The 16249-nt window shown below is 24.4% G+C and overlaps 1 protein-coding gene across 1 annotated transcript; it reads left to right on the top strand.

Annotated features, from left to right (window-relative positions):
- Positions 1-10911: 10911 nt before the first annotated feature.
- On the top strand, positions 10912-14884 carry LOC145839193 (uncharacterized). The gene is made up of 5 exons (XM_082946800.1): positions 10912-11089; positions 11869-11941; positions 13947-14039; positions 14266-14429; positions 14578-14884. Exons 1-5 carry the CDS (start codon positions 10912-10914, stop codon positions 14847-14849), a joined length of 780 nt encoding a protein of 259 aa, XP_082802926.1. The 3' UTR covers positions 14850-14884.
- The last annotated feature ends 1365 nt before the right edge of the window (positions 14885-16249 follow it).

Here is a 16249-nt window from a genome sequence, read left to right on the forward strand (position 1 = left end):
AAAAAAACCCAGCTTTAAACTATAAAAACTAAATTATAACATTAACTTAATTCAAAGTATACAATAGTTACGTCATAATAATAGAAGCGATGTTATTCTAAAAAAATTTCAATGCAATTTTAAATTAGCATAATTTAGCTCCAGACAGCTAATAGTTTATCAACTTATATATTCAATTCAAATCTCTTTATTCATGGTAATATGTAAGTTATTTAGTTTATTTACTATGTACTATGTCTCAAGTATTTTATTAGTACTATGTCTCAAGTACTATAAAGTAGTTTTTAAAATGTGAGTATTACAATGATGTCAACAATTTTTTAAGCAAGCATGTCTACTAAAAGTCTTATTTAAGAAACTTATTTCACTTGAGTTTATAACAAAACTTTAGCTTTCAGAAAAATTTATTACTAGTATGTTCCTGCATTTATAGTTAGTAAAACTTAATTACCACATAACACATGACAGTATACAATATAAAAAGAAAACTCAAGTAAAAAACATATTTCATTGAATTTTTATTGTGTAACTGAGTAAAGAAGTTTATATGTTCTAAGCTTCTTTAAGACGGATCATAACAATTTTTTTCTACTTATGGTAAATAGCAAACCTTACAAACTTTTAAAAATTGCTCAAAAGTCTTATGAAGAAATTTATGAAAACTAGTTCATGATTAGCAAAAAAAAGGTATAACTAAAAACAAAATGTACTATTTTGTTAAAACTAAGAAATAAATCAAAATAATTTTTTCAAAACTTGAAACTTTAATTTACTAGGGTAAGATTCTTTATAATAAAGATTAAATTGAAAGTATTAAAATAAACTTGTAAGTTAGTGGAACAAAAACTTAATTTTTAAATTATTTCAAACAAATCAAAAATTTGATAAAATAGCTTAAAATAACTAATGAATATTTTTGTTTTAGCTAAAACTCTTAAGCTTTATCTTATGAATTATTTTATAATACGTATAGCTTATTATCAAACAATTAAACTAAACTAAATAAAATATAAATAAAATAAGAATCAATAAATCTTAAGGTAAATTGTCTATCAAGTTGTGTACTCAGAATATTTACAAACTACTTTTTTTTAAGCATGCCCATGTTTAAATTTTGTGTTAGATGTACTAAGTTATAGATGTATTTTCTAAAACAGAGTTAACTGTATAAATAAATGTTAAGCTGAGATTACTGTTTCAAATAAACTTATTATAAATTAGTTTACTTTTCTGAGTAAACCTAAAGAGAGTTTGTTTCATTTATGTCTTCAAATATTGTTTGCTTCTTTATAGTAACATTTTTAGGCATTGAAAAGTATATTTAAATAAAAGGATTTTTTTTGTGTTATAATTCATCATTATTTTTTTTTCTCATTAAGTGCATAGTGTGTAAATTTTACAGTAATGATTTTTGTATAATAAAATATAAAAGTAAAGTTAAGTTTATAGCTAAATTTACTTTTTTTTAAGTTTTAAAAAGACTTATGTTTTTTAATCATAATAAAAAACGTACTGGTATTAATGGGCTCCTCTTTTATATTTTAATATTAAAGTAATTTTTTGTTTAATATTTAATTTTATGTTTTTTTTTTCTTCTAAACAGAGTGGCCTCTGGTTTTTCAGAATTTTTTTCCAGGTTTCTAAACTTCTACCAGGTTTTTAAAAGTATATGTTTTAGGTCTTATTTTAGATCCTTGGGTTAATTTTTTAGTTTAAAGTTAAGTTTAAGGTAAAAACTGTGTTAAGTAGTATTAAAAAACATTGAAAAGCTACTGTAAATAAGTTTATGTTTTTAATTGTTGATGACAATAAAAATTTTTTTACTTGATAGACTTTTTGTTTCAAATCAAAATTTTACTACTTAACAAGTATAATGTTTCAAATAGAATTGCTAAATTTTTATAGCTAAAAAGAGTTAAAATATTAAAAGGTGTTGCTCAACAAGAAAATACTTTTCTCTGTTGATTTATGAGTTGTAAGTATATTTTTCTTATTTATTTTTGTGAGTAGGGGTAATAGAAAACTGTATTAATTAAACTTGAACATTGCAATATTGAAACCCAGTGGTCAACACATATGCATAATAAAAGTTTTAACTTTTAATATTAATAAAATATAAACATCTAAATTAAGGCCATAGAGGGGGTCCAACATTTTTTTTTACAAAAATTAATTTTGGCTTTTGTATGAAAGCTTTAAATACAAACTACAATCCTGTTTTTATAGAATTCAAAAATATAATTTAACTTTTGAGATATTGTAACTTTAATACAAAGTTTCCAATACAAACATATGGACCACAAATTTTTTGGTGTCAATATTCTTGGAAATTTAAAAATTCACTAAAAATCTATCTCCTCCTTCATTTTTTAAGCAATCTTCTTCAAACTTTCAGGAAATGTTCCTAATATTAAAAGGAAAAACATTACTTTAGAATTTTAATGATGTAAAAAAATAAAAAATTTATTTCAAAAACTAAAAATAAAAGTGTTTTTTTTTTTAATAATTTTTTTACAATTTTTTTTTTAGTTCTAAAGTAACGTTTTTTTGTTACTGTATAAAGATTGGACTGTGAAAGTTTGAAGAAGATTGCTTGAAAAATGTAGGAGATAGATTTTAAATAAAATAGTCTTTTTTTGCTGTTTTAGTTTTCCCTTTCCAAAGGGATCCTATTATGCGGCCTGACTTTGACTATTCAGATCTCAAAAAATAATTTGATTTTTTTAAAACAATAAAAATCATCTTCAAGCTTGAAAAAAACTCTATAAAATAAGATCAACTTGTAAAAAACATGGTTTACACCCCCCCCCCCCCCCTATGGCCTTAACATGGTTGCCACAGATCAGGCTGAGAAAAATTACCTGACTTTTTCCTGACTTTTTAATAAATTTTTCCTGACTTTTTTTAATCAAGCTCTTGACTTAGCCCTATTGTAAAGTACATAATCAAACACTTGAAACTATATAAAGCTTTCAATCTAACTTTAATACAGGTTAAAACAACAGTTTTTTTTGATGAATTCAATAAACTTCCATTACATCACTTGAACCATCTGTGTATGATTGATGTATTTGCAATAAACAGTTAATATCAGCAAAATACTTGTATTTTCTAACTTATAAACACTACTTGTCTATAAAAAGACACAATTTTATAGCATTTCCTAACATAAATGTATCTAAATAAACAAAACAATATATAAAGAATTTTTACAATTAATACCTTATATTAAAAACAAACTTTACAACTAAAACCTTAAAAACATTACAAACTTCTACTATTAAAACCATAAAACAATAAAGAACTTAATCAAGCACTTTTTTTTTTATATGTACTAAAATTCATTTTTCCGTGTCTTTATTAGCACTCAACCTCTTCATCTAATGAAGATATAGTTTCCTTTATCTAGTCTGCATCCCACTTTATTTTCATGGCAGTTAAAATCATTTGCCTCATTTTATTTAAATTGTTCTCATCTGCTTCCCCTATACTTGTTGAAGAGAATCTTTTCTAGCCACGATTTGTGGGCTTCATTTCTTTTTTTTTGCTCTCATTTATTTTTACCTCCAATTTTGCAAGTTAATAGAAAAACTTTGCAGTTTTATAAAAGAAAATTTATTAATTTATACCAGATGAAAGCATTGGAAATTTGGTAATTTTGTAAATTTCAAAGAAAATTTTGCAATTTTAGTCTGACTTTAAAGGATTTTTCATTAATTTTTTACCATTTGAAGGCTTTGGAAAAAAAGGAATTTTATAATTTTAAACTGACAAATTCTGACTGTTTTTTTTTTGTCAAATTTCCTGACTTTTCATGACTTTTTTTTCAAAAATCCCCATTTTTTCCTGACTTTTCCTGACCTTGTGGCAACCCTGAGTTAAAATTAAACACATAACATTTAATAGCTTTCAACATTTACTTTTTATAAACAATTAGAAGTTGTCTATAACTATTTTGTATTTTTGAATTCAACATTATGTGTTTTTGATGTTCTGTACAAGACTTAAAAAGGTATCCGTGGTTTGCAACTCTATAACTAAAAGGTTTGGTAAATACCTAGGACTATGTGGCACCAATGTCAAACTGAAGTTATACGATAATGTAATATCGATAAAGTAATACGATACTTTTTTAACCATAATTTTAGGCTAAAAATCAATGTTTAAAGCCTAATATGTTTAATCTACAATGATACGATTTAGTTAGTTAGTTGCTTTGTTTTAAACAAGCTGTATAAATACATAATAAGAATTAAATTTATTTATATAAACTAAAGTATTTAATCGATTTTACTTTACAACACCATAATCAATATAAACTATTGTTTTGATGTAATTGCTTTATACTGTAAGATAAAAGCAATAAAACATTTAAGTTTTATTAGTTTATGATTAATAAGTTTAATTTTATTTAAGAAGTATAAATTTTAGCTTAAAATTTTGGTTTATAAAACATCAAATATTACATTATTTCAGCTTGATATTGGTGCAACATCATCCTAGGTAATTACCAAAGGTTCTTGTGCACCAGGCTCTAGAACCAAATATTTTGAGCGCTTTTTTTGTCTTCAATATATAATATAAAATTTCAATATAAAATATTTGTAACATATGCATATAATATTTTGTATTTTGATTTGACATTATGTATTTTTGATAAAATATTTGTAACATATAAATGAAATATTTTGTTTTTGGTCTCTTGTAGTAAACACTTGGTGGATGACAGTTTTATGAACTAGCCGCCTCATTTATTTACTGACGAAAATGTCTTTTAGAATAATCATCAAAGGCTTTGAAATCAGCTGAGTAAAAAAAATACGAGTTTATCTTAAGCTCATGAACAGAACAAGTTTTGTTACAATTTCTATACCACTAATAAGTAATCTTAATTTAAAACTGTTAATATTTTTTACTTAAGTAAGTTTAAAATGTATATTTGAATAAACTAAAATTTTAAAAAAAGGTCTGTTCAGGTAGTGCATTTAAAAAATACATTAAACTAATTACTAACTAAGTAACAAAAACACGCAATATTAAAGTTGACTTATGATGTACTTTTTTATAAACGAAATAATTTTAAACGTTTCGTCTATTTGTTTTTTTTTTTTCTAAAAACAATATTTTAAACAATTTTAAGATTGGTTTTAGACAGGGTTATTCCGCCACTTGGGTTTTGTCAGAATTTGTTGAAAGGGTACTGTCCTATTTTGATAAAAGATACGCAGTTTGTGCAGTCTTTTTGGATTTAAATAAAGCATTTGATAGTGTAGATAGAAATATTGTACTAAGGAAATTGGATATTATGATGTAGTGTAAGAGATAATATGCATCTACTAATTAGTTCATATCTAGATGAAAGCAAACAGTTTGTTAGCTTTGGAGGATACGAGTCAACTTGTGAAAAAATTGAAGTTGGGGTACCACAAAGCTCAGTATTAGGACCGTTGTTACTCCTAATAAATACAAATGACTTACAAAATGATACTAGTCTCAACTCAACGTCCTCAACTTTGCAGATGATACAATGTTATACAAAACGTTCACAAAAGATACATATCTAAATGACAGTAAAAGTTTTAATTCGATTGGCTTATGGTAAATAAACTGAAACTAAACTTTGATAAAACCAAAAATATGCTTCTACGTTAATCAAAAAATGTTTTTTGAAAAAAATAAATTACAATGTAAAAGTAGATAAAACAATTAAAAAAAACAGTTACAAAAATTTAGGAACAGTTATAGACACAAATGCAAGTTGGTCAAAACATTTAGAAACTATAAAAACTAAATTATAAAAAACATCTGGTGTATTATATAAAACAAGACATTTCTTAAATGAAAAAACATTACATTCTTAGACAAGACGTTAAGAGGTATCTGTGGTTTAAAACTCGATAACCAAAAAGTTTTTTCGTCCTGGGGTCAAATATTTTGAAAGTATTTTTTGTCGTTCAATAAACAAAATATATATAATCTTTAGTTCTTTGTTTATGAGCAATGTTAGATATGGTTGGTTATGCTGGGGATAAGGAAATAAAAAAATAATTAATGATATCAATGTTCTTATAATCAGAGCACTTAGATGAATACATTATAAGAATTATGATAATAGTGTTAGAAAATTTAAAACTAAAAAAATAAATGGTGAAAGTCTGTGTTAAGTCTTATTGAAGTGTTGAAGTGTTTCCCCTAATATTTGCTGAGTCAACAAAAAATATCATGATTTTTATTTTTAGTTATTATAAATTTGCTTTTCGACTATTTTCCCGAAAGGCTTTTTCGTATTTCAAGTCCTTATACCAAACTTTTTGAGCGCTTTTTTATCGTTCAATAAAACATTGAATACTAAATTAGTCATTCTTTAAACATTCTGTTAAGTATTAGAGGAGTACACGAACAAAAACAACCGTCAAGACTTAGTTAGGCCTTAGAAAAAAAAAACTATTTGGTGTTTAATAAGATATATGTTTTAACCATAATTATAAAGTATAGTATAAATAGGAACTGCAAACTAGGAATGTTTATAAATAAATTAGTAACTGTTTTTTATTAACAAACAATAAATATGATTCTGGCATTTTTTTAATATTTACCCTATATGTTTACGCTTTTTTGATTTATTTTTCAAATTATTATGAAACAGACGGCATTTAGAACTGACTACAGTTTATTTTGCATAAATTTAACCTAGAATACGAGCCATACTAAAAATTTGAGCTAGTATACTTTAATATCAGTCTAAGCTAATAAAATATGGTTCAGCAAAAAAAGAAGCTTCTTTTCATGTTATTTTCAATATCAATAATTTATTTATTTTTTGACAAATTTTTAATATGTTTGGGTAAGGTGGGTGAGAAATAAGGGAATAAATAATAAGGACGAACAAAAAAACTTTTTTTTTAATTTTGACTCAGCTTTTTTCAGTTTTTTTTTTCAGCCAAGACCTTTGAGTACACTTTCCAAAAGTTTGACTATTAGCATATAATCATCATAACAGATACAGTTTTTTTAACTAATAGTTAACTTAAAAACTTTATTTTCCTTGAAATTAAATTTTTTAACTTAAAGTTAACTTGATTATAGCAGATATTTAGATAATTATGATTAAAACTTGGAAGCAACTGAGTGTAATTTTTTAAAGTCGTTGTTTATTGTGTTAACAGTTTTTAAATTAATTCAATGTGGTATATTAAATTTTTAACAAAGAAACTTTGTTGAAAGCAATGAACTAAAAAAGTCTAAAAAAAATTTTCCTGTGGCAAAAAAAACGTTTTTCTAACAATGTCACAACAAAAACAGTTAATTTTTAATTATACATTTAAACTTTAATGTGCATTAACAATATAACATGCAGCTGAACTTTATAGGCTCAATATATATAGTGCATAGAAAACATTTTTTAAACTTTTTGATGGTTAACTTAAATGTTTCGCAGATATGCAGATTGCTTTTATTTTAAGATTTTTGATGCGTTATACATATTTTCTAAAAATTTTCCCACGCACGCACAATTTCCAGAACTACATTTAGCTTCAAAACTAAATCTTCTCACATTACTTTTAATCATCTATACTAGTTAGCAACGATTTCGAATGCCGCATGTTAAACGATTTTCAATACATAGTAATTATAAACAAAATATCTTTAAATAAAGCTGTTCTAATGTATTAGTTTTCTGTACAAATTTTTTTAGACTAGTTGCTACACGATCTAAGTGTAAGAGGTCACAATATTTACCGCGGTTTGACTCATAAAAAACCTATGATCATGGTTTTGAGAATTAGACCCGTATTTCTGTGTCTACACGTTTGTGCTGAACAAACCTACTACTAGGTAAACCAACTACAGTTTACATAAGATCAATAAAGACTAGCAAATTTTCAACGGAAGTAAATAAAATAAACCATCACTTAAGTTTTAAAATGATAAACAAAGTGATAATTAGTTTAGTAACCTTAGGACACAAAGTAGCTGAACTTTGGCTTAAAATTTAGACAACTTTTATTATTTTTATGCAAAAAAACTAGCTATTTAAAAAAATTTAATTCCTGTAACTGTTTTGTTTTAATTACTAAGGGAATTTATTTTAATAATTGACAAAACTAGATATGATTTTAATATTTCTAGATTAAAAGTTTTAATTAAACAGCATAGCACTATTTATTACTTTTTTTAATTCCACTTTTGTTTAGCAATATGACAACTAAAAAAACATAGTAACAATTTCAAAAACTATTTACAGAACAGATTATAGGTTTTAATATAATTTGAAAATCATTAAATTTTAAAACCTTTAATATTAAAAAAGTACAAATGTCGCCGAACTATTTACATTATTAAGACACTGGTAATGCTAAGGCTTATTTAAATTTAAATAAATATCAAAACTGCTGATTTTTACCTGTAATAAAACTTAATAAAAATATATTTTTATAGAAATAACTATAAAAATTTTTATGAAATAATGACCTAAGTAGATACTACAGCAGTTGTAACATATGTTTAACGACATTAAATAGCACATATTTACAAACCAAATGCAGTTTTAATGTGCCTAAAGTGCTTCATTTTATGCCTTAATGTAAAAGTTGTTTGAAAACATACAAATAATTTAGTAAAATGTTTTCAAAACTACTGCTTTACATGTAAGTCTGTCAAAAAATATTTACTTTATCGCTCTATCGCAAAATAATGTGTAAATTTGTAAATATAAAATTGCAATTACAACAAAAGTCTCTACACACGTAGTAATGAAAGAATAAAGGATTTTGTTTATAAAAAACAAACTATTATTTAATAAAAGAGTACAAAAATAAACACTTATTTAAGTATATGAGGAATTTAAGTCTATAATAATATATAGTCTGTTTTGGTCAGAAAATAATAAAAATGTATTATAAGAAAAAGAAAGAAACCGAAACAATTTTTTGTATAAAAACTAAATTATTATGTTTTTAAATAAGAACGTTTATAAGTAAAAGTAGTATGTAACAAAATTTTAAATTAACAAATTTCAGTGTTAGTAACTTTATTACATAAAAAACCTGTAACAAACATACATTTTCTAGAAAAAATGTAAAAATGTTTAAGTAAAACAAGTAGCAAAAAGACAAGAAAAAAAATTGACTAAAAAATTACTTTAAATAAGTTATTTACTTTATTTGAGAAAGTGCTCAAGCATCATGCTTAGCATTTTCAATTCAGCTTTGTTGATTTTTGATTATCAAACAAGTTTTTATTCTGCTTTAACGTACTCAGTACTTTTATTGTAAGAAAGTTTGTTTAGTTCGATAGCTCTTTTGTATTAACAAAGGAGAATGCAAAGTACTGATGTATTATACTTATGAAAATTTTAGGTAAAAATAAGCTTAGTCAATTCAGTACTTGATAAAAAATTAAGGAAATCATATAGCTATAACTTTTAGAAGTGCTATGTAGTTGTTTAAGTTATCGTATTTTTTCAGACTTTTTTCTAAACAATAAAGTTTAATTTTTAAACAACGCCTTGTTTAGTTTAATGCATAAGGAATGGACTACAAAACTTTATTCAACTTAAAATTGTTTTTGAAAAGTTTTATGTTTTAAGTCAAAAAAAAAATCATAGTTTTTTGTATATTAGTTTATTCAAAATAGTTTAAGTTTATTTGGATATTTAAAATGACAATTTATGTAAGATATTATGAGTAAAGTTTTACGAAAATTAAAACTAGTCGTCATTCAACTTATAACAAAAAGTTAATTTTGTGTCTTCTGCAGAAGTTTTTCTTGTAAAAGAATGATATCTTTTGCAAAACTTTGATTTCACGATAAAAAAAGTTTAAGTAGTGTTTTGTTTTATATAATATAATAAATGTCTAGTTTTTTAATTGATAATCCTTCATATAACCAAGCTGCACCATATAAATCTATTATCAAACAAAAAAACTAAACTTCAAAACATTTTGTTCGAATATAGTAGAAATAGTTTAAAAATATACAAACAGTCTTTTATCAAAATCGTTTAAGTTTTTTATATTAAACAATTACATAAATTATTTCTGTAATTATTTATTTTATATTGTAGCTCCAAAATAAAAACAAATATATATTGTTTAAATAAATTGTGAACTAGTTTCTATTTGGTTTCAGTAAGTACCAAAATAATCATTCAAATATTTTCAGAAACTGAAAAACCACAATAAGTCAGTAACTTGTTAAATATAAAGTTCTTTTCTTATCGTAAGCAGTTATCTTTAAAAATAATAACATTTTTTTACTATTTTTTTTGGAGTTTTTTATGAAAAAAAAAATATTTAAGCTTAGCAAATAAAAATATATAAAAAAGGATTTTAGCATTATTAGAGAAAATTAAAGTAAGTAGTTTCATACTTAAAGTTTCTGAATTAATGAACTAGAACCTATAAAGAAGTTAAAAAAAAAATAAACATAAGAACAAAACATTACTACAATAAACTGTGGTTAAAAATTCAAAAAAAAAAGTCTAAGAAACTGTATTTTATTTTTTTTACTCTTTTAACTTGTTTTTTATTCAATATTAAAAAAAAAGTGCTCATAATTTAATACTTAAAAACATAAAGTTAAAGCTGAAACTTTTTTCAACTTATACTGTTGGTAAAAGTTACATAAAAAATTTCCTTTAATTAAACAAAGCATGTAAATATGTAAGCAAACTTTGCTAACAAAAAGAAATGTTTAATATATGATTTAATATTCTTTTGTGTATTTTAGAGAGAAAACTTTTACTGAGAAAGTAGTTATTCGTTTTAAATATTAGATCGTTTCTGACATCGCTCTTTCAGTTCTTAAAGTTGAAGCTAAGTAACTGTGTTTGTAATAGTTTTAAAGAAGATTTTTTGTACTTTTTTGTTCAGGACTTAGTTATTACAACATTTTTAACAAACAGAATAAATGAGTAAATCAATAATACTTTTACTCCTTCTGACCGGATTTATTACGTTGTCTTCCTCAAGAGGTGGACGGGGAGGCTCTAGAGGAGGAGGAAGTAGCAGAGGGAGGTCTCACTACAGGGGAAGCTCACACAATAACCACGGTAACAGCAATAACCATGGTAACAGCTATAGCGGGGGTATGAAATAATTTATTTTGTGTTATAGGTTTAAATATAATGAATATTTTCTATTTCAAACAACAATACAGATAGTAACAACGATACAGAAGTAAATACGGAGGTTAAACTCTTGAAGTTTTTAGTTAGACTAATTTTATACAATTTGAATGAAATCAAAGTTTTCAGTTGAAGTTTTTTAGTAAAATACCTTTATAATAGTTTTAATGAGACTTTTTTTAATAATTTTCAACATTAATTTCTAGTTTGTCATCATAGACATTTAGTACATTACATGTCAAAAGTTGGTAAAGTTTATTTAAATAATACAAAACAACTATTTTGTACTCAAACACCTTATTGACTTATGACGTTTTTCTACATGAATAATGTCTATTTGAATAAGACTTTGTACACAAGTTTAAAGTCAATAAAGTAAAAAAAAAACATATTTTTAATTTTCCAATGAGCTCTGTTTGCTTGGATCTCAAGGATTAAACGCTTTATTACGGTATATAATACTAAACATTATAAAAGCTATTTTGTTTAAAACAAAACTTAGAAACTTAATTTTGTGACTTATTTTATTTTGATGATGATAAAAACAAAGTTGAAAATGTATTAACAGTATTGTTAAGTAATAATTTTTTTTGACTTATATTCTTTTATTGAAAATTTTGATTAAACTAATAGCTTGTTTTTATAATACAATATTTAATTACATATTAAGTATTACCAAGTGTTTTTAAAAACTTACTGTTAAATGTGTTATATAACTACAAAACTATTTTATTTTTAAGAACATGGAAATTCGTACAAACCTTACAAAAACAACTATGACAAAGCTTCTTCTTTACTAAAGAACAATAAAAAGTGAGCTCTTATTAAATAAACAAGTTCAAAGTGTAAAAAGACAAAAAATGCAAAACAAGTTTTTATATTTATTTAAAACATTAACCAAAATATCTTTACTTAAAAAATCTACAAACATAACATTTTCATTTATAACCAAAAATTTTTATTCACCTTAGCTTTGTACATTGATATCAGCTATTTTGCTTAGTATCTTTATGTTTTTTTAGAGGAATATCTTATCTTTGTATAAATATATACTCGTAATTAATATAACTGGCACATTACTAAGTTTTACTATACGTTTTTTAAAGCTGTTAGTTTTTTAAGCACCTCAATATACTTTAAAAGTTGACTCCGTACAAACCAGCTGTTTGAGTCACAAGCTACTTAATCTTAATACGATAATTATACTCATATGACTGAAAGTAACACTTTAATGTGTTAAAAACTTAAACTTTAATGTTTAATATTTACAAATATCTCTATAATATACTGTATTAGTTCAGAGCATCAAAATTCATAGACATGTTTGAATAACCCTTTGAAGTTTTTGCTTTACTAATATCAGTACTGAATGATAATTTTAACGGTGCAATACATAGTTTTTTTTTACAAAAAACACTAGATAAACTTATTTAATAAAACAAACTATTGCGACCATGAGCGTTTAGATCAGGGTTTCCCAAGTATTTTTTTATAAGGCCCAATTTAAAGAAATTAAAAAGCTATGACCTACTCCGACAATAAACTAACACTATTTAAATACGCCTGAATCCTTTTTTTTCATCATCAACTCCAGAAGATCTATTGTAAATTTAAATTGTGGCTTTGTAGCTCCCCTTTTTACAGCTTATGGCCCCTGAATTTATGAAACTCTTCTATAATATCTAGTGTAATTTTTAAAACTACCCTTATTAACCCCTAAGACTTTTTTTGCCCTTCGCCATCAGTTCCAGAATATATAGTGTAAGTTTCAAATTATGACCTAATGACCCCCTGTTGCCCCTTTGCTGCTCATGGCTCCCTAAATATCTGTAATCGCACTTTTTTGGAAACTCTTGTCTAAATTATTTTTTGCTTGTTACTTTTACCTACTTATATAATTTTTGTATAATTTCTTTTAAACTATTAAAACGCTAAGTAAAAAACTGAATTGAAAATCTTAATATAATATTAGTTTTCAGTTAGAAAATGTGTACATTATACCAATAATAACACTTAACAAATTGTAAATTTTATTTAAATAATTGATTTATTGTAATTAATGATCTCATTAATCTAATTTATTAATTGAGTGATAAAAAATTTAAAAATATTATAAGCTTTTATTTTATTAACATATAGCATATCTGTGTTGTAGATAGAAAAAAATTTTTTTGTTTGCAAAAGAAATCTGATTCTAGGGTTTTTTTTATTTATCTAATGCCTTTTTTTGAAGTGTATAAGTTTTTGTTTTATAAATTTTAACCATAATTTGATTTTGTGCAGTTAACTTTAAATTATTAACATTTGTTTATTATTATTACTTCTATTTTTACATAAATTCAAGTTGTACTTTGAAGTGTTAAGCTTTTGTTTTATAGATTTTAACCATAATTTTATTGTGTGTTGTTAACTTTGTTTTATTAACATTTGTTTATTATTATTACTTCTGTTACTATATAAATTCAACTTTATCTTTTATTGCTATTTATCCACTGACGACAATAGCTTGAAATATATCTGGTTTATTGCGTTGAGTGTCTCTATTTTATATACTGTTTGAAAATAAGTTGAAAGAAGCATTTTTTATAAGTAAATTCTTGCATCAAAAAAATTATAAACTATACATATAAATTAAAATTCACCACTTTTTTAGTATTGAAATACTTGTCGTATACTTATTTCTATTTTACATTTACAGCAAAATTTAGTTTTAACGCTTTTTGATTTATTGTAACTTACTTAAAAGTGTAACTAAAATCTATATAACATGCGTAATATAACATGCATTGCATATACTTAAAATAATTTTCATTCACAGTACAGTTAAAAAAGCCTTGATAGCCGTGGCTGGCTACAAGTTATTGAAAAAAAGCACAAAAATCTTCAGTTATCCAAATAACGACTATTACATGTTAGTTTCGTTACAGTACTAAAAATAAAAATAAAAATTTATTATTTAACTTTTTGGCACATTTCGCATTTAATCTATATTTTTTATTTAATATAGTCTAACTAATTTTTAAGAGTTTTGTCTTTGATATTTTTTATTTCTTATAGATAATAAATTTTGAAAAAGCAAACTTAAAAACAATGTTTTCATATATTGGAGTTTTTTTACATATTAATTAAACTGCAAGGTACATTCCTGCGTATTCAATGAGTAAAAATTTCAACATTAATAACAACAAACCATACACGCAATTTGTTCTTCCCTTAGAGGATATGTACCTAAACTGTCTTGTTGTACCGAAAAACAATGAACTTTATAACGTTTGGTACGAAAGTCACTACACCAGAGACAGTGAGTTTTGTTTTTATGGAATGGAAAAAAAAAAGAATTTTAAAATTTTTAATCATAAAAGCATGGTTTTTTCACTCTCTTATCTTATTAAGCTTAAAACCTGAGTGTTATTCGGTAAAAAAATGTAACGCCAATTTTTAAACTTTAGGAGAATGTTCAAAGATATTCAAAAACCGTGTCAAATTGCAATCAAAATTTTACCCGCCATCCCACTATAACAATACAATTGTCAGTACAAACAATACAATTGTCAGTAGTTCAGTGAACAATACCGATGTCTATAGTACTGCAAACAAGGACACTACTCTTTGCTGCATACCAAATGCTAGTAAATTACCTACTACTGATGGTGTAATGATTAGATACTCGTTATTTACTGCGTTATTTTGTATGTTAACTGCTTTTACATGGGTATTTTAAACGTATTTAAATGGTTGTAGTTTTTGTAATTTTTTGTGACTTAAGCAAATAGGTTTAGATAAGTAGTACATTAAACGCATACATGAATACCCATATTATTATATTTTATTAGTAATAATATTTTTAGGTCTTCTTAATTTTTTTTACAAGATTAAAAAACTTTGTTTATACTTTTGCGAATAACTTGTTTTTTTTTTCATTGAGTATATATATTAAACTGTAAAAAATAAATGTTCAGTAATACATATTCCATTGTAAACATTGAAATAAAACAAAAAGATAACAAACTTCTTTAAATCTAATAGAACTAATATTATTTAACTACTTATAGATAAAATATTATTTCATGTACTTTCTTTAAACACTAGTTAAATATATTAAACTCGATAGTTTCAAGTACTACAGCTTTAATGTTTCGTAACAACTTCTATATATAAACTATTACCAATACTGCATTTTCAATGCTTTAGTAAGGCTAAGTTATACTTAATAGAATCTGTATCGTTTTAAAGTAAAATAAAATTTTGCAACAAAATCAGCTTAAATGTCGTTAAAACTGTAGTTCTAACGAATAAAAAGATTTTTGTTTCAATGACTGAAATAACTACCGGTGTTTAAGAAACTTAATAATTTATTTGTACCAAATAAAAACTAGAACAAGTCTTATGCAGGCCGGACTTGTTATAAAACGATTTGCAGGCTGCTGTAATTTCAAAAACTTATGTAAAAAATTTTACAAGCTCAAAAGCAAAACTGCAACTAGATAATAATTTAATTACATTGCTGTGTACAGAAAAAATAATTAAGAGCACATACAACATTTATCAAATATTAGTTATAAAAAAGTAAAGTTAAAGTTACGTCTTGGTTAGCCGATGCAGTAAACCGTTGTCAAAATTACATTTTAAAATATTGTATTCAAACTTGCCTGATGACATATTTTTATTGCAGTATGTATGTTTCCGTTTATTAACTAGAAATTAGAAGTTGCTCAAATTTACAACATTCATAACATTTTGATACGAGATTGTTATAGTTTATTGAAGGACAAAACAATAACGCTCAAAATAATTGGTCCTAATGCACGAGAGCCTTTAGGTTATTAAGTCGTACACCACGGATACCTTTTAACGTCTTGTCTAGGACACATATTTGCATATAAAGCATATTATATCACATACAAGCTGTATAACACATATTAGATAACACATATTATCATATAAAACAAAATTAATCTTTCTTAAATTTAAATGAAATATATACAAATCAAACACATACTTGAGTTATGCTTATAAATTTTAGTTTTTAACAAAACAATAAAGTTTTTATGACTTAAAAGGAAGACTTATTATCAGTTTAAGGCTTTAAAAGAAGTTAATATTGTTTATTTTTTATCAAAA

Source organism: Thalia democratica, chromosome 6, assembly GCF_965202585.1.
Source record: "Thalia democratica chromosome 6, ktThaDemo2.hap1.1, whole genome shotgun sequence".
Lineage (NCBI taxonomy): Eukaryota > Metazoa > Chordata > Thaliacea > Salpida > Salpidae > Thalia > Thalia democratica.